Source organism: Hippichthys cyanospilos, chromosome 5, assembly GCF_059441005.1.
Source record: "Hippichthys cyanospilos isolate Australia breed blue-spotted pipefish chromosome 5, RoL_Hcya_1.0, whole genome shotgun sequence".
NCBI lineage: Eukaryota > Metazoa > Chordata > Actinopteri > Syngnathiformes > Syngnathidae > Hippichthys > Hippichthys cyanospilos.
The window spans coordinates 26079683-26103057 of record NC_142373.1 but is presented as its reverse complement, the minus strand read 5'-3'; the positions used below and the strand labels follow the sequence as shown (position 1 = coordinate 26103057).

The following is a 23375-nucleotide window of genomic DNA, read 5'->3' as shown; positions in this document are numbered from 1 at the left end:
TCTTACTTTCCAGAAGTGAAGATGTCGCAGTGATGACACATGGACACAGTAGGGAACATCTGCACCTCTTCCTTATCTGCATTACAATAAAAGCATGAGGACAGTAGGCGTAATCGAATGCGAACAAGATTAATTTAAGTCATACAAATTTCGGAGACTGCCCCAGGATCTTATTGATTACGTACCTCAAAAGGTTAAATGCGACTTTTACGAGGCTGGTTACTGCAGATCTACTCCCATCCATAATTCAAATTTAATTTAATGCATCCCTGATTTAATTTTCACTGGGTGCATCCCTAATTTAATATCCACACCAAAGTCATTGTTGTGAAAATCTCATGCTACCGCGTCATTTACACATGATTAGACTTTTTGTATGCTCCTTCTTTTGATCCCACATTATCATTCCCTCCACAAATTAACAAGTTATTTTTACTTGAAAGGAAACTTTCAGGTCAAGATTGTGGATTTTTCTTCAGCTTGCCAGAAACGTGTGACATACGTATTTAGACACTCCAAGTGCTGTTTTTCATAATTGCATTAATTTTTGATGAGAGTGATTTGTTTGGAAGAATAATTGGTCTAACTATCAGCCCACACGAAGAGGATGTGACAACTGGAAGAAACATCAACTGTTAAAAAATGAATACATATTTGCATATTGAGTTACTTGTTGTGTTGATGAGAAAAAGGGAGCATGTTTTATTTTAGCTAGTTTCCTCCCATAATATATTCATTTTACACTCCCGTCTGCTGGCCATTTGTGAACAAACACACATTTCAATAAAAGTACTTAAGGATCAAAATATTACAAAGTACTAAATGCAAAGCCACTAGCATATATGGTAGACAACATTGTATCCTAAATGATTGGAGGAGCCTGTGTGTAGTGTATTTCAAAGCTTGAAATCATACGAACAAATCAATAGAACGTGTTGCCACAGATATACAGCATATCGTATATGAGATGACCCATTTATACAAACCATATGCTCATCTGCTAAGAGATGAATCAGAGAGCAACTCTTAACTCACTGTTTTTGCGATTTTTTTATAAGCGACAACACCGGTATTGAGTACAACTCAGTATATTGAAAACTTGGATACACTGTTGGATAATGACAGTGCATCTTGATAATAGCCTTCACTATATTGACACTAAAGGATGGATAACCAGTGTATTATCGTTACAGAAATTTATGCCACGTTATAATATTGATTGTTAATGCTACTTCTATCTTGAAAGTGTACTGTGCCTACATAGTGTATTGATGTTTAATGCAGTTGTATTGATGTTGTATTTTTGAAGAAAAAAGAACCCGATACAGTATATTGTGAAAATGAATTTGTTTCGGTGATTGGTATGCGGGCTTCTTCCCATCAGAATTTTATGAGACAGTCCTGAGTCTAGCAGCCTTTTTTTGTTCCGTGCAAATGATACACAAAAATTAATAAATAAATAAATAACAGATTCAATTCAAATAAAACATCCTGACAATAATTTTATTAAACCTAAAACACAGCCAGGAGGTAAAAAAAAACAAAAAAACAACACAGGTGGACCAGTCCAACCCATGAGTAGTTAGATGCCAATAACAACACAAAACTATTTCAAACAGAAAGGAAGAAAAAACATGGAACTGAAAAAGAAAAAAAAAAACTCCACTGTGAAGGAGGACTAAATAGTGCAAGAGGAGAAAATTGTAACTACCCAGAACAATTAGAATGACAAGAGTACAAACACTTTGTAAATTATACAAGTTTAGGAATAGACAGCATGAAGCAAAAGGAAAAAGGTCCTTGCCCACACAAGAATGGAGAATGAATAAAGAAATGGTAAATACACAACTGCTTACACTATGGGAGCAAATCAAAACTCGAGAGTTTTGTGAATATGGGGAATCGAAGCATGTGATCGTAAAGTAGCAAATGTCAAAGGATTAACAATATTCCGATGATGAGCTTTCATCATTTCAGTGCTCGTGATACTAACCAATGATTATGATGATGATGATGATGAGCTGCTACTGTGTGCTGGAGAACAGAAATAGCTCATCATACACATAGTATCTTAACATACAGAATATTAACAATTGTTGCTGTAATTGGCTTGACATATTTTTTCTTTTGTGTATATATACTAATAAGGGGGTATCGAGGGCAAGAAAAATGTGTCAAGCATTTTTTTTAACTGAGGTCCACAAATTGTTTACTCATTTTAGCCCATTAAAAACCACAACACTGCAAAATGAAACCACAGGACATTAAACGTTGCGGCGAAATTCTTTTGCAAAATTACTTTTTTACCCATGTTTGTCACAGAGAAAAATGCATGCAAAATATTACTGTGGTGTTCTATCAGTATGGAAATCTTTGTTTAAAAGAATGTCAGTGGAAGGTGGTAGAAAAGAATTGGCACGAAAACATTTTTCAATCTTTTATTTTTTTTGAGGGACTCGAAGATGGGTGTTATACACTCCACATGGTCCACCATAATTTTTCATGCCTCTTTTGTTTTGTTAAATAAAATTGTCAGGTTTGTTTGATATCGCATGGGACATCAACTTGTAAATAAGAATGGCAAGACATTTTAAGAAGTGTTTTTTTTTTTTTTAAACATGTATTGGAAACGGATTTTAATTCTTTGAACAATATATTTAAGCTTAATAATTTAAATGAAGCTTCATGGTACATAATCAGGATGTTGGAGCCAATAACAAATTAGAGAGTTAATAAAACAAAAAAGAGGTACTGTATTACTCCCCTTACAAATACAGTTATCCCCCCTACTTCGCTGTTAATGGGGGGTGTCAACCCCCCGCGAAGTCTGAAACCCGCAAAGTAGGGTATCAGTTCCTAGATTTCTATATAGCCGCAGTAACCATAAACGAACCCTTTTTTTTTTGCATTTTTTGCGTATTTTATTTCCTTTCTCCTATCATTTAACATTACATTATCCTTATTAACATTATTGTATATTCATTAAATAACTATTATTACTTAGTTTGTTGAGAATTTGTTCTCAGGACTGGTTATCTGCACTAAGACTCCAGTACGCAAGTCATCACGTTGAACTTCACATTTATTTTGGCTCATGTGTGGTGTATCATGTAGTATATGTTAAATAATAAATCAACAACAATGTTAAAGTCAGTAAACTAACATATAAACACTTGCCGAACTTTAATCTATGAATTTACTGTATTTTTAGCCGACATTAGCAGGTTAGCAACAACTAACTATAAAGTGCAATCTCTACACAAACAAACACATAAACAGAATAAACACTCATCGCTTACTAAACATAGGCCGTAGCGTGAGTTATCAACATAAATAATAAACTATAAAGATGAGCTTGCGTTGTCATTCACTACGCCACCGTAATGAACTCAGAGAACTTAAAACAGGAAACGGAAATGCAACGCGACCCGACATATTAAAAGCATGCATTTCAAAATAAGATAACAAACGTCCCAAACTCTAACACTTGAAGAATTCTTAACATAGTTATTAACTAATATTCCTTAGTTATTTGATAAATCCAGTACTTTATAATGTACTTTTTTGCTTTTTTCAAGTTTTTTTCAAGTTTTTTTCCATATTTTAAATTTTTTATTTTGAAATATTTTAAACTTTCCTGGAAAAACCCGTGAAGTACTGAGACTGCGATATCTGAGACTGCGAAGTAGGAGGGATCACTGTAGTTTCTTTGCTTCATTTTCAACCTCCATATTGGGGGTGGTTTGACTCAAAACCATAAGATTTTCTCCACATGTCTGTGTTTGAATAACATGAATTTGAATGTGAAATAAGTAATATCATGTAATTTAGAAAGCTTAAAATGACAATATAAACTTAAGTTCGAACTAGTATGCATTCGTTTTTGTCACGGGGGTGCACGGCGGGTGTGAACGCCGGCGTGGTTGCGGAGGACCCAAAAGCAGGGGAGCGTCGGGACAGGGGGTTGATGAAATCCATGTTTATTAATACAACGAACGGGAACAAAAAGCGGGAAAAACAGGACGGCAAAAACTAAGGGCGCAGGCAAGCTGGAAAAACGGAAAACAAACACTACGGGCAGGCTGGCAGGAATACACGAAACTGATGGGCGAGACGAGACGGGACTACAAGACGACAATGACCTGACACGACAGAGACAATGATCCGACACGGGCTGTAACAGACACTAGGCTTAAATACATTCACAAACTAATCAAACTAACACATGGCAGCTGGGCAGGGACAACAGGCAAAGGGAGCAGATTGGAGGACACGAGGCGCAGGTAACAGACAGGTGGACTAAATCAAAACCAACGCAGGGAGACGCGACAGGGGCAGAAACCGGAACTATAAACGTAAACAGAAACAGAACCCCTCAAAATAAACCCACAACCCAACAAACCATGACAGAACCCCCCTCTCAAGGGACGGATCCCAGACGTCCCAAAACAAACCGACAAGCAACCAAAACCGAGGCAGGGCGGGCGGAAGGGGGACCGGAGGAGGGCACAGAAAAAAAAAACAAACAAAAACAGTCCAAAAGCACCCCATGTGCCATACGGGGTACACCTGAGGCTGAAAGTCCGGAGGGCGACCCAGTCGCCAGTGCAGATGAGGCCAGCAGGGCGAGTCAGGCGGACGACCCGGTCTCCAGAGCAGATGAGCCCGGCAGGGCGAGTCAGGCGGACGGGCCGGTCGCCAAACAAGAGGTGCCCTGCGGGGCGAGTCAGGGGGGCGACCCGGTCGCCAGACGAGAGGTGCCCGGCGAGGCGAATCAGGCGGGCGGCCAGGACGCCAGAGCAGATGTGCCCGGCGGGCCGAGTCAGGCGGGCGACCTGGGCGCCCGATGGCGAACAGCAAGCCACCCCAGGTAGGCTTGTATCCCGGTTGCCCCTGGAGATCGGCAGGCGGGGCGTCAGGCGAGAGCGGAGGCGTCGGCTGGACGCCGTCAGGCGAGAGCGGAGGCGTCGGCTGGACGCCGTCAGGCGAGAGCGGAGGCGTCGGCTGGACGCCGTCAGGCGAGAGCGGAGGCGTCGGCTGGACGCAGTCAGGCCAGAGCGGAGGCGTCGGCTGGACGCAGTCAGGCCAGAGCGGAGGCGTCGGCTGGACGCAGTCAGGCCAGAGCGGAGGCGTCGGCTGGACGCAGTCAGGCCAGAGCGGAGGCGTCGGCTGGACGCAGTCAGGCCGGTGCGGAGGCGTCGGCTGGACGCCGTCAGGCAGGTGCGGAGGCGTCGGCTGGACGCCGTCAGGCAGGTGCGGAGGCGTCGGCTGGACGCCGTCAGGCAGGTGCGGAGGCGTCGGCTGGACGCCGTCAGGCAGGTGCGGAGGCGTCGGCTGGACGCCGTCAGGCAGGTGCGGAGGCGTCGGCTGGACGCCGTCAGGCAGGTGCGGAGGCGTCGGCTGGACGCCGTCAGGCAGGTGCGGAGGCGTCGGCTGGACGCCGTCAGGCAGGTGCGGAGGCGTCGGCTGGACGCCGTCAGGCCGGTGCGGAGGCGTCGGCTGGACGCCGTCAGGCAGGTGCGGAGGCGTCGGCTGGACGCCGTCAGGCAGGTGCGGAGGCGTCGGCTGGACGCCGTCAGGCAGGTGCGGAGGCGTCGTCGGGGTGCCATCAGGGAACAGCCACTGGGTGCAGGCCACAGACACGAGTGAGAGCACGAGACTGACCTGGGACAGGGGCGACCACGGGGGACCGTCTGGCATCTCTGTCGTCTGCGGCAATGGTGGCATGGCTGACAGCCCAGGCGACTGCGGCTGCCCCGCCGAGGCTGGCGGCTCAGGAGGCTGTGGCAGCGGCGCCGTGGCTGGCAGCACAGGGAACGGCCGGCTGGACAGAGACAGCCACTGGGGGCCAATCAGAAACGGCGGGGATGCCAGGAGACTGACTTGGGATGACTGAGGCAGACTGGCGACTGGCTCGGGAGGCCGACGGGCGACTGGCTCGGGAGGCCGACGGGCGACTGGCTCGGGAGGCAGACGGGCGACTGGCTCGGGAGGCAGACGGGCGACTGGCTCGGGAGGCAGACGGGCGACTGGCTCGGGAGGCAGACGGGCGACTGGCTCGGGAGGCAGACGGGCAGGGTTCACAGAGGCCAGGGACCGGCTCGCAGGGTTCACAGAGGCCGGGGACCGGCTCGCAGGGTTCACAGAGGCCGGGGACCGGCTCGCAGGGTTCACAGAGGCCGGGGACCGGCTCGCAGGGTTCACAGAGGCCGGGGACCAGCTCGCAGGGGTCACAGAGGCCGGGGACCGGCTCGCAGGGGTCACAGAGGCCGGGGACCGGCTCGCAGGGGTCACAGAGGCCGGGGCCCGGCTCGCAGGGGTCACAGAGGCCGGGGCCCGGCTCGCAGGGGTCACAGAGGCCGGGGCCCGGCTCGCAGGGGTCACAGAGACCGGGGCCCGGCTCGCAGGGGTCACAGAGGCCGGGGTCCGGCTCGCAGGGGTCACAGAGGCCGGGGTCCGGCTCGCAGGGTTCACAGAGGCCGGGCGCCGGCTCGCAGGGTTCACAGAGGCCGGGCGCCGGCTCGCAGGGTTCACAGAGGCCGGGCGCCGGCTCGCAGGGACAGGTAGCCGCCTTGGCGCAGGGACAGGGGCGGGTAGCCGCCTTGGCGCAGGGACAGGGGTGGGTAGCCGTCTTGGCGCAGGGACAGGGGCAGGTGCCGCTTCAGCCCGCCGGCAGGAAGGTTGGGGAACAGAGACAGGTGGTACAGACGCGACAGGAGCTTGGGATAGGGTGCAAGAAGAGGGTGGTACAGGACAGGAGGAAGTAGGCAGGGCGCGGCAAGAGGGGGACACAGAGACAGGAGGGAACGGATCGGAACTGACAGGAGACTGAACAGATGGGTTCTGGTGGTAACTGGGGCGGTGGCCTTTTCGCGGGCCCCTCCACCGGCGGCCACGAAATGCCAACCGGGAGCCCACGAAAAGGTCACGGTCAAATGGGGGCTCTGAATCTGAGTCTTCGGACGGACTGTAAAATGACTGGCTGGACGGAAAATCAAAATCTGAATCAAAATCATAAGAGGTGCACGGGCTCGAATACGGAATATGATAAAAAGTGTCGAAGGAAGAGGGACGCGGGTAAACAAAATCCGGACCGGTACTGGAACGAAACGTGACGAAAGGAGGGCAATCCTCGATATCGGAAAAATCTGAGTCCAACGTACAGTAAGGTGCGCGAACAGGAGAGGAAGGGTGATCGGGTGTGCGGACAGAAGGTGAACTACGCAAATCAGAAAAATCGGAACTACAAAAAACGTGCGGGGACAGAATCGTGTCGTATGGGAGGTCGGAGGAACACGAGGGAAACGCGGAAGTAACAGACGCGGGGGGCGGATCAGAAGCGGGGACAGACGCGGACTCGGAGGGGAGAAACACGGAAGAAAAAACAAGAGGTCTTACACTGGGGGAACGGGGCTGGCCGGCGGGCTGAGAGCGGATGCGGACGGGGCGGCGGCGTCGTGTCCGCCGCCGCGGGCTTCCCGCTGGGTCCTGCGTTGGTCGGATCATTCTGTCACGGGGGTGCACGGCGGGTGTGAACGCCGGCGTGGTTGCGGAGGACCCAAAAGCAGGGGAGCGTCGGGACAGGGGGTTGATGAAATCCATGTTTATTAATACAACGAACGGGAACAAAAAGCGGGAAAAACAGGACGGCAAAAACTAAGGGCGCAGGCAAGCTGGAAAAACGGAAAACAAACACTACGGGCAGGCTGGCAGGAATACACGAAACTGATGGGCGAGACGAGACGGGACTACAAGACGACAATGACCTGACACGACAGAGACAATGATCCGACACGGGCTGTAACAGACACTAGGCTTAAATACATTCACAAACTAATCAAACTAACACATGGCAGCTGGGCAGGGACAACAGGCAAAGGGAGCAGATTGGAGGACACGAGGCGCAGGTAACAGACAGGTGGACTAAATCAAAACCAACGCAGGGAGACGTGACAGGGGCAGAAACCGGAACTATAAACGTAAACAGAAACAGAACCCCTCAAAATAAACCCACAACCCAACAAACCATGACAGTTTTAGTGCGTTTGCACTTTCAAATGCACTTTCGTCAAGCGCCGCCGTATTGCCTCTTTGTTGTCAACTGCATGGATCATTTTTCCGGTGGACTTTCACTCATTATGATAACAAAAAGACATCTTGATTTGCCCGTTCAAAGACAGCTTGATTTGTCCGTCTAAAGACAAAAATGCGGGAGCAGGGGCATGGCATGTACATTTGTGGCATGGATGTCAGCAGGTGGGGGGAGAAACAGCTATGTCAAAAAAAAAATAAAGCATTGAAAATTCAAATGTTTTATTTTTGCAACATTACTTTCAGCATTTGCAGCTACAGTATATGTACGTGCATTGTCTTGTACTGTACTTCTCGTTTCCGCCCCACCTCCTCCTCCTATTTGCTTGTTGATGAAGAAATGTGTCTAAAAGTACCGTAATGTCATCATTTTAATAACACACACCATGTGTTTTAATTGGACAGCCATGATATGTGCAAACACTGAAGTCATATTTGTAAAATTCCCCCAAATGGAAGTAAAAAAGGGGGGCTCGACTTATACACGAAGTAACTAATCACAGAATTGATCAGAAAATGGACTATATGTACAGTATTTAGACAACGTCTTCATTTACTGTCCTGTGCCAGTCCTGCCCATAAATAACCAAAATCTGCCTATAATCGATAGCCAACAGTGATACAATCCACAGATAAGGGGGCATAGTATCAAAGATGAAAGTATACATAATATTACAGTAACTCACTATAGTTTATGTTTAGGAGTATGATGATTCCAAAAGTTTTTTGTTTTTTTAAAATTTATAATTGGGTCAGGAAAAAGGTAGAGTATTTGGAGAGTTACACAGTTCTCAGTGATACGTGGCATTTAACATTTCAGAACAAGTGTGCCAAGAGTGTACATATCTTGTCAGCTCCTGTCTTTGATGCAAGTGTACCTAATGAAGTGACCTGTGCGTATTTCCTTATTAGCAGCCTCATTAAAATGTGTGTACCTTGAGATAATATGCCTCAATGAGTGCTACATCTGCTTTTATTGCTACTAATAGTCAGCCTGTCATCCCCCAGTGGACGCCCCCGATTCCTCGCTGCAATTTGTCAAAAATATCACAAGATGTGCAGAATATCCTGGAACTATTTTGGCAGACACACACAGTCACTTATAAGCTGTTTGGTACTTCAGTCAAATATCCCACAGGCTTCCCAGGAAGCTCAGTCCTGTCAGAGTAGGGATCAGATCTCAGAAAAATGAATCGCGACAGTTGAACAGGCGGCATTTCTCAAATAAGTTGTATTGATGCGGGAGTGCTTCCTTGAATTCAGCCGCTAATTGTCAGCCGATACCTCAGCTGGCTCGCTCGAGCAGAGGTCACCCGACAACGAAGCCTGATAGTTCACGCAAAGTATCAAGTTGGCCTTTATCGATAGAAGGCGAGGGTCCGGGGGCTGCCATGTTATGCGATATTGTTGCTGTGCCCTTTGATATTATCCACGCTGCGGTTGGGGGCCCACCGCACAGTGAAGCTAGCTTGTTGTACTTTTGATCAGCATCGAACAACATTCTCACATTATCTTTATTTACACAAGTGAAGTCAGATAATCAAGCTTGAGACTTGGGGCATTGCTTCCATTAAGAAAAATGAACATTTATTTCATGAATTGGGGTGGACTTATATAATAGGTATGTACCATATTTTTCGGACTATAAGCTATCACTTTTTCCTCATGTTTTGAGTCCTGTGGCTTATAGTCCAGTGCAGCTTTCTGTGTTTTTTGTTTGTTTGTTTTATTTTAGTTTTGTATTTTTTTGTTAGCCACCAGCAAGCAACTGTTCGAGGTGTCAATTTATGGAACAGCTATCAAATAGAACTGAAAAGATGTGAATCAATAGCTGAACTCAAAAAGAGTTAAAACAATATATTGTTTTAAAAATATGTATGTCTAAATTTAATAGGAAAATGTATCAAAATTTGGGTAAATTTGTGGTGTAAATTCTATATACAGTGCACAGTCTATGTGATTTTATTTATGCATTTATGAGTATGAAATATATAGAATGTGTTAGTATGTTCACTAAAATAAAGATGCTATTGAAGTATTGTTTTCGATTTTGAACTGCTGTTTAACAGAGATATCCATCCATCCATTCATCCATCCATTTTCTATAAATATGTTGGGACTAAACAACCAGGCATGTTCAGTCTGTTAAAGAGATGATGTTGCTGATTGGCAGACAGTTACAAAAAAATTAAATAACAACAAAAAAATTATAAACTTAAAAAAACTTAAACTTACGTATACCATCTTTTTGCATAAAGATCTGATGTTATTACCTGCGGCTTATAGTCCAGTGCGGCTTATCCGTGACGAAAATCTTTTTTTTTTGGCTCATAATTTGCTGCTCCGGCTTTTATACCAGTGCGCCTTATAGTCCGGAAAAATACTGTATGTAAAAAGACAAATATTCTCCCTCAGTAAAAACTCAATCAATTTTGAGGTGTTTTACACAATAAATTTGGGAAAATTGGGAAGAAACAGCTTGATTCCAGACAAAGCCATGGAAGGGAGAAGGCAAGCCTTTTATCATTTCCTGGCTTCACTTGTCATGGTCAGTTGTCCTGTAAAATGTTGAGCAATTGCCACGAAAAAATCATTTGCACATACCTATTCTCGTCCACGTCTTGTAACAGAAATAAAAACGAGCGCAAAACCATTTTGGATTTTTTTTAATTTTTAACAGGCCGAGATGAGGAAAAGCCATTATCGGCATACAAAATCCAAAATATTGTAATGATCGATGATTTATTTATTTATTACTGCTAAGTGGACTTGCTTTTAAATGGAGTTCTAATATCCAATGATCTGCAAACACGCCTACAACAGCTATTCGGAATGCATAGTGTTTGCATATCTTGGTAACTTATTGAGCCGATTGAAAACAGATCCGGTGTATTAGCACAACCCCTTCGTGACAGAACTGTACATGCTGTTCATGTCTTCATTCCTCTCATTAGTGTGTCATTGAGTGGCTTTTGAATGAATTGGGTTAAACTGATAAACTGGTAATAGCAGAGATGTCCACATACAATTTGGGGGCAGATTGATCCCCCTGTTTTGGCATTATTAGTGACATGTAAAATGATTCTGAACAGAAAAATTATGCACAATTCCTTCAGAAATGTCATGGGAAGGGGGCTAAGGCTGAATTTCTTGTTTATTTCTATTGTGCAATGTAGGAGTTATGAGCAATAATTGACAAAAGGAGCAGCTGTGTTATATGATGGTTGTGAGACATGTCATTTGCCTGCCAGAGCACATCATGGACTTTCTATGTGGAATATTTTGGAATTTATTTCAATTGCACAAAGTGGCAATTATTCTTAATAAATGGGGCAGATTAAAGTATCGATTAAAGTATGTACTAGTAACTAATGAAAGGTTTGGAAATACTTTCTAATTCAGGTGTTGTACATTAAAACTTCAGATTTTAACATTTTGAAGGAATATTGACGGAATTACTTGGTGAACCAAAAAAAAACAAAAAAATCCTACTTGATAATTTAGATTTTTAGAAGTAGGCAACTTTTTGACTGGTTTATAGCTTAGCACATCTTGCTGTTTTCTTCCTATGACCTGGACTGACTCGAAGTTCACAGCTGTCCATTATCAAGAGCTAAGAGCTTGAATTTCTTGACCGCTTAAACATTTGAATGCTACTGAATGCAACTGTGGATTATTTCTCATGATTTATTCACTTTATTTTTATTGTGCCAGTTGGTTGTAATCATTTATTAATAGAGAGAGGAGCCATCACATTGATTTCATGACACATACATTGAGTGCACACAAATCAATTAACTTTCTGAAAATAACCTAGACTCCATGCTGCTATACTTTTGAATCGTTCGGCCTTGGTCAAGGTCCGTACCCCACTGTGTCATTCTAGATTACTTTGTACCCTCCTTTACAGAGAGCCTTTAAAGTGTTCGGATACGTAGTTGTTGGTAATGGATTAAGGGACACAAAGGTCTGATGTGGACTGAAATCAGACAAACGGTGGAGAAAAACATGGTCCATTTAATCTAGTTGCTACACAAAAGGCCGCTCAGCAAGACGAATGAAACCAAGAAGCTGAAAGAAAAGAATCCCCGAAAACATGACAGGAAGTACAGGTGCTCGACAGAAACAGGAACAACGCTTTACAGGTTTGGAATGTATTAAGTTTCTTCCAAGGTATCTTACTTGAGCTTTATATGTGTACTGTGTGTGTGTGTGTGTGTGTGTGTGTGTGTGCGTATGTACAATGTATACTGTATAGCAGATTTTTTTTAACAATGTTCATCATTTTAATTTAATGAGAAGCTAAACCTTAGCAAAATGTATGCAAAATATACAAATACAGAATGACATCCTCATAAAATAGTAGCAAGAACTATTAGTTTTGAGTGAATTAAAAACATATTTACTGTCATGCAAAAAAAAAAAAAAAAAAAAAACTTTAATTGACCGGCAACAAGTCAGCTGAGTAAGAGTCTAGCTTCAATGCCAGAGACGTATTTTCACATTGTTTGAAGAGTTCAGACATTCAATCAGATATTTAAAGGGACAATGTGCAAGATTTAGACCGTTTTTTATTACGGACAATAGGAGGTGCTGTAATTAACACTGTCCGTAGCAATAACAGACGTGGCAGCCTTATGAGGAGTGCCATGTGTAATATCATTTAATAAAAACTACACCTATTTAAAACATACTGATGGTCATTAAGAACACACTTATTTGCAAGGTTTTTTTTTTTCTTTAAAACCATTTAACTTATTCTTTTCTAATGAAAAATGGTGTAAATCTTACACATTGTCCATTTAACCATTAATTGAATATGTAAGTGTCTGGAAATTAAAATCCTTAATGTACTTAGGTATCGATTTAAGTATCTGGAATTTATTGTCTGGACTCTTAAAAAAAGGTGAAAATACATCCCTGGCGTTCAATGAGTGAATATATATTTTTTTAAATTTAATGATTTTCACATTTCTCAAAATGCGTTTTTGATCTACAATTGCTTGCTAATGAGGCAATGAAGCTAGGAAAACTAAAATGGAATTTTATTTTATATTGCTGTTTTTGACAAAATCATTGGAAATTGACCCGGTTTGTTATAAGGAGGCGTGCAAGTTGCAATTTTTGTTTTCTGAACTTCAGTATAGCTGAAAAATAACAAATCTACTTGTTAAATTGAATCGGTTGGTGGACAAAAGGGGCACTTATTCCATTTTTAAATGTAATAATGCTAATAAATTTTGTTGTTGTTCTTTTGTTCCTGCAAATATTTGCAATTGGGGTCCTTGGAACATTTGCTTTATAAAAAGGTGTCTGTCTCCAAGAGTACTACTGCTTATAATAGCAGTAGTAGTAATAATAATAATAATAATAATAATCATAAATATGCCCTGCTCCACTTGTAGCCTGGGATTGGCTCCAGATGATAAAGAGTTTAGAAAACAGATGGTTAATAATAATCCTTATAGTCATTATTATTACTTGATTATTTAGTTTCAGTTCAAAACATTGGTGAAAGAGGCAGAACAAAGGGGTGAAGAAAAAATAAAATAAAATAGGAGTAACAATCCAAAAAACTCAATGACCATTAGAATTTACAATTTATTAACATCGACTGAGCTTTTTAGCAGCAGCAATCTGCCACGCAGTAAAGTGCATCATAAAATATTGTCACCTCTCACTTTAAAAATAAACACTCATCCACGTATACGAATGCTTCAATATATGCACAGGAAAAGGAGACTTTAAGGGGCCATAATTATGAGAAACGATCATTTTCATTGGCTTTAGAGAAGAGTATGCTCGATAAAACCTTGACTGAAACCATTATGAGAACATGTAAAACGTCTCCAATTCAAGCGGTGTTTATTTCACTCACATTGCACAGCTGAATGTCTCCTGGGTTGTGTAATTTGATGCAAAAAGAATTGGAGGGGGGGCAAAAGGGAAAAGGAAAACACATATCTTTGGGTCATTTAGAGGTTATTGTTATTTTCTTGGTTCAATAAAGGATGGTGGTGAAAAATGCCTGGAAGCTAAGTTTATAGGTGCACCTGTGCATTAAAGACACAGACATGATCCGCAGGATTAGACCGCTCCCCGCTAGTAGCCTGTCTATATTTTTAGATTTCTTTTCTTTAATACCCTGAAAATATATTTCAGGAGACTCGATATCTATGTGTAAACGGACGCTTGTTTCTATCTGGTGAAGAAGCATGTTTATCTGATTGCTAGCTTTAAATATTCATTCCATGTGGGCAAGACTAGCGTGCACTCGGGGCAACGCGGTGGCGAGAGCCTTCAAGATGAATATCCACGCTCTGTGATTGACTGCTCACAAACACTTCATGGCCGTCACAATTAAGGGAAATGAGTGGGTCGTCGCTTAAAATGCAAAGCCTACATAGAGCAAGAGAGTGTTTCTGCTTTGATATGCACACAGTTGCTGCCAACTAAAACGAATAGTTGAATGCAAACAACTGCGGACCTCTGCCAAGGCTCTGTTACCTGTGAAACCGTTGAGTGAGTTACCAGAGCAGCCTACACAAAAATCTCATAATCCATGGCAGGAATGTCGAACATATGGTCCGTGGGCCGGTTCTGGACCACCAATGGGTTTAATTCAGCCTGCAAGTTGATTTGGTAGATAACACAATTTTCCTGCATTTTTTAATAGATAAAAAACTTGAAATGTTTTATGATTAATATCGAGGTTGTACTTGTTTTATTTTGGGCAACATTAACAAAATAAAATAAAAGCTTGAAGTTGTTGTTTTAAAAATATATAAATAAGTACCAACATTTTATTGGTACGGCCCACTTGGGAATAGATTTTCTTCCACGCAGCCCACAAGCTTAAACAAGTTTGACACCCCTTATCTATGGTTTTAGGGTTTCATTTATTTGTGTGGAATTGAATGTTGACTAATCCTGCCTCAAAGGGACAATCTTGTAACGTTTCGACAGTTCTTTTAAAAAACAGAAATAAAACACTGTAAATTCCAATACAGTAATGTGTAAATAAATGTGTTTTATCAAATCAACATTCATATAAAATATATATATATATATATATATATATATATATATATATATATATATATATATATATATATATATATATATATATATTTTATTTTTATTTTTTTTCCCTCTGGTTTGTCAGCCAATCTCAAGTAAAAATGGAAAAAAAGAAAAGAAATAGAATGTCTGTAATACCAGTCTCAAGTAAACGAAAGGAGAACTAAGAGTGTAGTCCGCTCCACACAGCAAAAGTGCACAATGATCGCTTAGGAAGTTAGGACGACTAGCTATTCTACATATTTGAGTTCGCCACCTAACACAAAAGAAAACGCCAGCGAAGGCACCGCAATACAGCAATTTATTTTCGTTATACCCCGTATGCTTGATTCGCAATCCTGCATTCTACTTGACTGCTAAGAGTTGTGTTTTAATTCCGAAAACGTGTGGACGTGTTGGATTTTGGCCATAGAGTCAGTATTGTGTAGCGCTTGTATCGGTGCCGATGGATTTCTCACCTCCAAATGTGGCTCTTTTGTTTATGTATGCGGAAACATGGTGTAATTAACCTGTGTTGACATATTTGCCCAAATTTTGTAGATTCCGCTCTATTGTGCACTGAAACCAATGGCGAAATGTACCAGGTATTCGTTTGCTCCCTCGCTCACTCAGCATATGCTTCCAAAGTATGCACTCTCTGAGACATCGTAGTGTACATGCTGCATTTACAAAACACTAGTAAACAGCAATTTTGGATTCTGCACAATGCAGCTTTAAGGTTCCTTTGTTCGATTTAAACAACACTGTGTTTCAAATTATTACGCACTGACTGATCTGCTCTTACCGCAGTCCTGTCAGCTATCTGAGGACAACTAACAGTCCTGACCGACTCTCCAATTAAAGGGTTAAGACGTCCCGTTAGTCCAGCACAGCTCTAACGCTGTATCGCCAGGCGACGGACATCTGCGTAAGCCGGTGTCGAGGAGGATACGTTCTGGTGCTCACAGCCTTTAAGTTTTTAAGCGTCTACCCATCTTACTTTAATCCGCCGACTCGTCGAGTAACCGTTGAGACGAGAAGGTAGAAAAAATACGCAAATTATATATGGCTGCTCCTCACTCTAAAAGATCATTTGCACTTGTTAAGACCAGAATAGGGTTTAGCAGTCTTATACGACCACTCGGGTACGTTTGTTTTAACTTCAACCAACTCTGAGTAACTAAACTTTAATCAAGAATGGCACTGCCGATGTAAAGGCAATATAATTATTTCACTTACAAAAGACTAGGAGGTTCTCTAATTTTGGTCTATAAAAATGACAGAGATAGAATAAAGAATGAAATTTTGAAGTATTTATTTAGCGAAAGCAAAGCGGATAATTATTCACAGTATCAAAAAGTACATGGCTGGGCCTACCATGCCCTCTTAATACATAATACACAAAAACACATTCAATACATTTTGTCTTTCAGCTAATAAATGATTAAGATAAAACTTCGTCCAAGGCTATGAAAAACCATGCACAAAAACAAGTATAATGAAATAAAGATTTTAAAACATAATGAAAGGAGTGGAAAGTTTCTAAAAAGTCTAATACCAATTTTGAAAGAGGATCAAAGTGATCAGTTTCAATCCTCCTACATTGCGAATTAATGACATTATTAGTTGGGCTATCGGATGGATTTATAATTTAGAATGACTTCCTTACCGGTTTGCTGCTTGAAATCCTCCGAAGGCTAACAACGTCGCAAGAATTTAAAAAGTGTCCAATTCTGAGAGTGACAGAGTCCTACTCCGACTTGGTGGTTTACACCCGAAGCCTGGAGAGGATCCTCACGCTTTTGGCAGGCAAAGGCAAAAAAGGAAGCTACGAGTTTTGGGTGTTGGCCTTTTTATAGGACCCCAATCCCATGACTCGATGTACACGTAATGGAACATACCTTGAACGATCTTAACCTTAAATGGAGGACTTTGAACGATCTTAGCCTTAATGAACGATCTTAGCCTTAAATGGAGGAAGTGAAAGTGTCACTGTGACACTTTGAGCACTTTTAATCGAACGATCGGACATGACTAATATCAACTCAAGGCCAGGCAGCAGCCTTTCCACCAAAAATAAGCATACATGGGCATTTGTTCCTCTTTTGGTATGCTGACCTGGCAGCTCAGTGTCTGTGCTGGCCGTTTAGTAACTTTCCACTTGAACACACGAACATTCCGATATGATTCAGCTGTATCTTGATCAAAGATACAGTTTAAAATGGTAATAACAAGTTGCATATTTCAAATCAGGCTAAAAAAGGCAATAACATATCATATGTGCACATTTACAGAATAAACATGAACATAGGTCTTAACATTTGTGATCAATTGACACTTTTTCCAATGGCAGTTACAGAGTAATATTGAGCATGACTTATTGCTAAAAGCTTGCTTTGATCTTATGGCCTCACAATGTGTCTACATTGTGAGTTGACTTCATGGACTTCTTTAATGTTGGTTGTCTTCAGAGATGATTTGGTGTCTGCTGTTTATGATATATTTATTTATAATATATTTATATTTATTTTATATTCATTTATTTGTTTTATTCCAGTCGAGGTCAATTCTGACTGGTATCTTAAGCCAATAATTTACATGGTAATTTTACATCAATTTGGCTCAATGTTACATCAACATGGCGCATTATTCCATCACATCGCTGCACTACCTGCGTTCACCACTATGTGTCGCCATTGCCCTCATCACATGACACCCCCTCCTTGGATTCAGTACCAGGCAGCCTTGGCATGGCCATCCCGGAGAACCCTCAGAAGTCGTAGTCCAACTGATGTTCCCGCCTAATCTCGTCGAGCAGATCCTCAACCCCAGTGTTGGATGACTGCGAAAAGTCAGTCATCATAGCCAATGTGGATACATGCAATGCAGCATGCAGAGATAGCAGGGGCGAGTCAGCTCGAGGAGGGGCATCAGTGGGGGGAGCCAGGTCATCATCATCCACAACGTCCTCCTCCGAATCCCCATGGGTATCCCCATCATTAAGGTCTCCGCAATCGCACACCATGGGCGAGCGAACCTGGGGTGACAGGGTCGGAGGGGAGGTTGCTCCTGACCACATAGGCGAGACCGGTACAATTACCGGGCTCTTAGGTTGTACTGGGATGCTCAAGGGGGCCTCAGTGGTAACAGCGGGAGCCGACTCAGGGACCCCGGCGTCAGCCACCGGAGGACTCGGCTTGGGCATCCTTCTAGGGCTTGTAGCGACACAAAGACCACTGTTAAGGTGAGAGGTAATACAGCGACTGGAATCAGGAAAACGCCAAGTTAAATGAGTCAAAGAATGAACATAACCGAGCGCAGTACTTCCATCCCGGACAAGAGATGGAGGCAAACGTGAACTGCCTCGGGTCATCTTAACCAGTTTGGCTCCGAATATCAGCCCTGTAAATCCTTCCAGGGACAGCCGAAGCTCTGAAAGCAGACATGCATCATTTCTGATATAGACACCATCAGGCAGGAACCAGTTTGGCCCTGAACAGTAGGGTGGAGGGAAGCAACAGGAACCCATGAAGGACTTCCCCACGACCCAGGCGAAGCACACTCGTTCGGTCCCGCACAGGAGACAGGAAGGGAGGCTCACCTATAATTTTCATAACCACAAGATCAAAAAACCGAATTGCTCCTATTCGGCAGGAGCTTCCTTAATTTTTTTGTACATTTTTTGGTTGCCCTTTTTTGCTGCTCGCTTCGACCGAGATACAGAAGAACTGTATTACTTGGGAGCTCCAGGTCGTCCAGCAATCACTGGTGATATAATCTCCAGAGACTGGTGAGGACTAGGGAGCGCGATTCTAGCAACATAAGAAGTAGAATTGGAAAGGTTGTGTCCGGTATAATTTGGTATAACCGGTGGAGTATCAGTGTAAGGGTGCTGTTGTGGTATGGGTGCATGTGGTGGATCAGTGTGAGTGCGTCTTGGTGATGTGGGTGTTTGGGGTGTGTATGTATGAAGTCTAGGCAAATTATCATCGTGATTGGCATTCCGAGGTGGAAGGGTAAAAAATGCAGAATAAGTAAAGAACCAGGCAATTAAAACCAATTGACTAACTATACCAAGCCATAGCAACAGGGAGATTATTCCCCATACTATGCCCCATAGTACTAGCTTGACTGTGCGTATAACCCAGACTTGGCTGGAGCTGGTGCGGCACTTAAGCCGTGTCACCAGGCCCATAACATACAAAGCCAGAGCCATGGCTAGCACACCTTCAAGAATAGTAGCCCCGTAGACTAGAGGGAAGAAAAAGGCAGACACAACGTCTAACACCAGCCAGCAGAGCAGCAGGACAGTTTCCGCTATCCCCACAGCTGTGTTGAGGTTGATTTTCACTCGCCCATGCATGTACACAAGAAAAAGGCCCATGCCATACGTGTAAGTACGGAACAGCAGCCTTAATACCAAAACTTTGGATATAGAAACAATTAGAATTAAAGGTCGAGTAAACTGTCGCCAATCCCAATAGCCAGTGCAGCTATATCCTATCCAAATAGCAAAAGTTATCCAAAATTCAATTTCATTACTTACTTCAGTGACGGTGCCAGGTCGTCCGTAAGTAGTATCATTAAGATTGTTTGCCATGGTTCAGCAAGGTTACCTTTCCACCTTTGAGTGCTCAGCTTGGACCCGAGAGACCAAGTGACTAGCGTGCCGCTGCGCCGCGGCTCTTATAGGCAGTTTGGCTCCACCCCTCGGGCGCGGTTTCATTTCGTGGGCTGGCTTTTGCGTCATCGGAGGTTGTCTTGGGTCGTCCCCTCGGTGAGATGAATCGCTGGACTCCGCCCTTGGTGATGAGGTAGATACATCCTGCAACGGCGATGATTCCGATCGCCAGCAGAATCCATCTCCACAGTCCCCCAATTGCTTCAGCCATCCAATCTCCAACAGCAGACATCCCTTCCCCCACAATCTCAACGCTGGTTCTAATGGCTGCCTTGGTGGTTTTGACAAAGGCCAGGCCAACCACTTCGTACCATGCGCAATCATGGAGGTCAGTACCGCTACCACACTGCAGCCAGTGTTCAGCGGGGGAGTGACAAGTCCCGTTGTTGTAGATCTTATTCGGGCCCACCCAGTCGTAGCCAATCACTTCCTGTCCCCAGCACAGGCTCCTTCTGAGCGCGTGTCCTTCAATGATTTGGCGAAGGGGATGAGGTTGATTAGGCCGGTACCTTGTGGGTGCAGTCCGATGTTTTGCGATGAACAGTTGGTAGTCTTTCATCCATTTCTGGCAGAAAGTCTCATTTCCGTGTCGATTGCGTTTCCATGTCCCGTCGGACTGCTTTGTCCAAAAGGCTCCTTCATCGTCAGTAGAACCGTCATCAGGAAAGTTCTCTTGACAATAATCTTTCCACTGGGGCCAAGTGTTGCAAGGTCGTCGGGCCAAAGTAACTGAACATTGAGTCTTTTCTTTGTTACAAATCATCCTCCAAGGTCTAGGAGTGGCATACAAGTACGGAGTGTACGAGGGCCAAATGTCCTGTTCTTTGGAGTAGACAGTTGCAACATACTGATACTTGACCCAGTAGTTGGTCGACACATTTAGGCAAGGCATTACATATTGTTTCATTTCAGTTTTCCAAAAACCCCACCATGTTCTTGTGAGATCTCTGGTGTGGAATTCTTTCCATTGCTGTAAGATTCCCTTCACAGTTTTGTTGGTTTTTAGGCCAGAACAATTATATAACCATTGCACCGAAATTAGCTTTTGAACTTCGTATAGGGGGCACCTTGGTGAGTTCCCTACAGACCATTGTTGTTGGTGCAGAGCGTCGTAGATTCTATCTGCTACGCATTTATCAATTTTGTCAAAATCATTTTGTGGTACAGACATCAGATCATCTGGGTTTGGGAGTCGCTGAACCCACATGTTCTGAGGCGTTTTGAAAAAATGGTGAGAGCCTTGGGTGGTTCTATATTCATACCAGAGGTCAAGTCTTTTCTCCCATAGCCAGGGGAGAGACACATTCAACCAATGTTCATAATCTACTTTAGTTATTGGTTGGATGGGGGAGTCTACCCAGAGGTTTGCTACCTCAAATTCAGGGTTAGAAATGCTTGTGGCTACTAAAACCTGGAATTGTTCAGTACATTTACTGCCAACATTCCAATAACAATTTGAAAGTTTTTGTGCCAAAAGACATACATTTGTTACCTGATGCTTTGTTATGTCAAGTTTGTGTTTAGCTAGAACTTTTATAGATCTCCCCAATCTTTTCTTATTTCTAGCTCTAAACGGCGCATGACGGTTAGCGGGGACTGGTGCCGGAGTGGTTAACAATTTTTCAGGCACACAATTTAATTTCAAACAACTCCAACAAGGTTCCCACTTAGGGCGGAAATCAATACAAGTGTTATTAGGTTTTGGAGCGTCTCTTACCCAATTGGTCCCCTCGATCCATTCTCCGTCATCACGCCCGGGCAAGGGAGAGCAATATGACGAATAGTGCCATTTTCCTGTTTCATTCCCTATTTTAATCCAATTTCTTCTAACTAACCTAGTTTCTTTCTTTATCAACAAAATGATTTCAGCTAGAGTGTCCAATTTTCCAGCAAGCATCCACACATCATGGACTGTGAATTCAAAGTCTTCTTTGTGGTCTCGAAACGTTGTTGCATTCTTCAGGAGTTCAATCCCTGTCTTGACTCTGGGTTTCAAATCGTCCTTAACTTTTCTGATAAGTCCTTCGAGCCCCCCAGAATCAATCAGTGGGTATGGGTAGGTCCATTGTATCTTGATTTTCTTGCTTCTGGTTTTCCAACAGGTCTGGTTGTATTCTTTGCTTGTTCCATATTCGAATTTTGTCATTTCTAGCGGGTCAGGCTTGACAATTTTTCTGCAGCTTCGTATGTCACCGAACCAGCAGTTGAGCCATACTGCCACTAAGATTATCGTACAACAAGTAAACAGTATTCGGCAAACATATTTTTCCCAAGGTATCTCATCCAAAGGCAAGATGGATGGCTTGTATAGAGGGAAGCCTCTGCTGGGGCTGAAGTCCTGGGTAGATATCATCGGAGGTTCAGCTTCTTCAATAGGCACCAATTCTATTTCTTCCATTGACTGTGGTTGTTGGCTTACAACCACTGGTTCCTCATAGTGGTGCACCACTTTAGATGGGTCTTCAGGTGCATCACTTTGAGGAGAGCTTGGATCGTTGAGGAGTTCTGTGTTCTTGTATATCGGTTCAATGTTGGCATAAGTCAATTGCGGGGATGTTTGGTGGAGGTAGGAGCCCGGTTCTGGTTCGTTGTCCATGGGGTCTTCTAAGTGGAGACCGCTCTCCAAGAGGTCTTCTTCGATGCTCTCTTGCTGGATGTCTGCCACTTCTGACCCTTCGCTCCTCTAATCCTCTTGTAGTCTTCAGCCATCGCCCACTTCCACGCAGTGACTTGGACCACGCCTGGTTTGGGGGAGGGGCCTTCAACCTCTTGGTCCCGCCCTTCTCCTGGCAGTTCCTTAACTCCCGCTGCGCGGTTCTTGTGTTCCTCTCTGCTCCAAGCTCTAATTGGTCTTATTTGCAATACCTGTATCAATTCTTCGTACACAGGTTGCCTCCATTCATCCAACAGTGAGGTTAATTTCCAATAAGAGTTTCTGCTGGACTCATGGTTTCTTAAGCATGAAAAAGTCGGTGGGTTGTCTCGGCAAAAGTCTTCTCCTACAACTTTCACAATCAGCACTTGTTTGAAGTTGTTGTAGGTCCCAACTGCTTCTTCAGCTTCTCTTTTCTTGATTTCCAAAAACATGGCTCTATCGTTTGTCCACAGGAGTTCTTTGTCCTCCTTGGTGGTCCTGGAGATCTCGATGTAAGGCGGTTGTACATTATCATAGTAGTTTGGTCCCCATCTGACAAGTATGTCCTCATCCTGGTGGGCATTCAGCACCCAAGGCAATCCAGGGGGGAATTTTGTTCTCCAAAGCTCAGTTCCTTGTCGAGGCGTAGGATACTTGAGTATTGCTTCCGCATAGCACCACTGCGGGTTGCTAAACAGATTTGGCATTGAGCCCCAGTCCTCCTGCAGCTGTTCTTTGGTTTTCTTGGGTTCGGAGTAATCTCCGTTGCGGAAAGTGATGTCGGTTTCAATGAGATAATTATGAGACATCTTACCGATGCATGAATGTGAGTAGTCCAGGCGTCCTCTAAGCATAAAAGGAAATTTCTTACCTGCACGTTCTCTTATCAAGTCATTCAAAGCATGGTAA

The 23375-nt window shown here is 43.6% G+C and overlaps 2 protein-coding genes across 2 annotated transcripts in view; one reads left to right on the top strand and one right to left on the bottom strand.

Moving 5' to 3' along the window:
- LOC148424135 (contactin-associated protein-like 5) overlaps positions 1-23375 on the top strand; it is a 176718-nt gene that overhangs the window by 10508 nt on the left and 142835 nt on the right. The gene's annotated exons all lie outside the window — the stretch shown is intronic.
- Positions 19812-22427, bottom strand: LOC148424136 (uncharacterized). Its single transcript, XM_088414955.1, has one exon. It carries the CDS (start codon positions 22425-22427, stop codon positions 19812-19814), a length of 2616 nt encoding a protein of 871 aa, XP_088271081.1.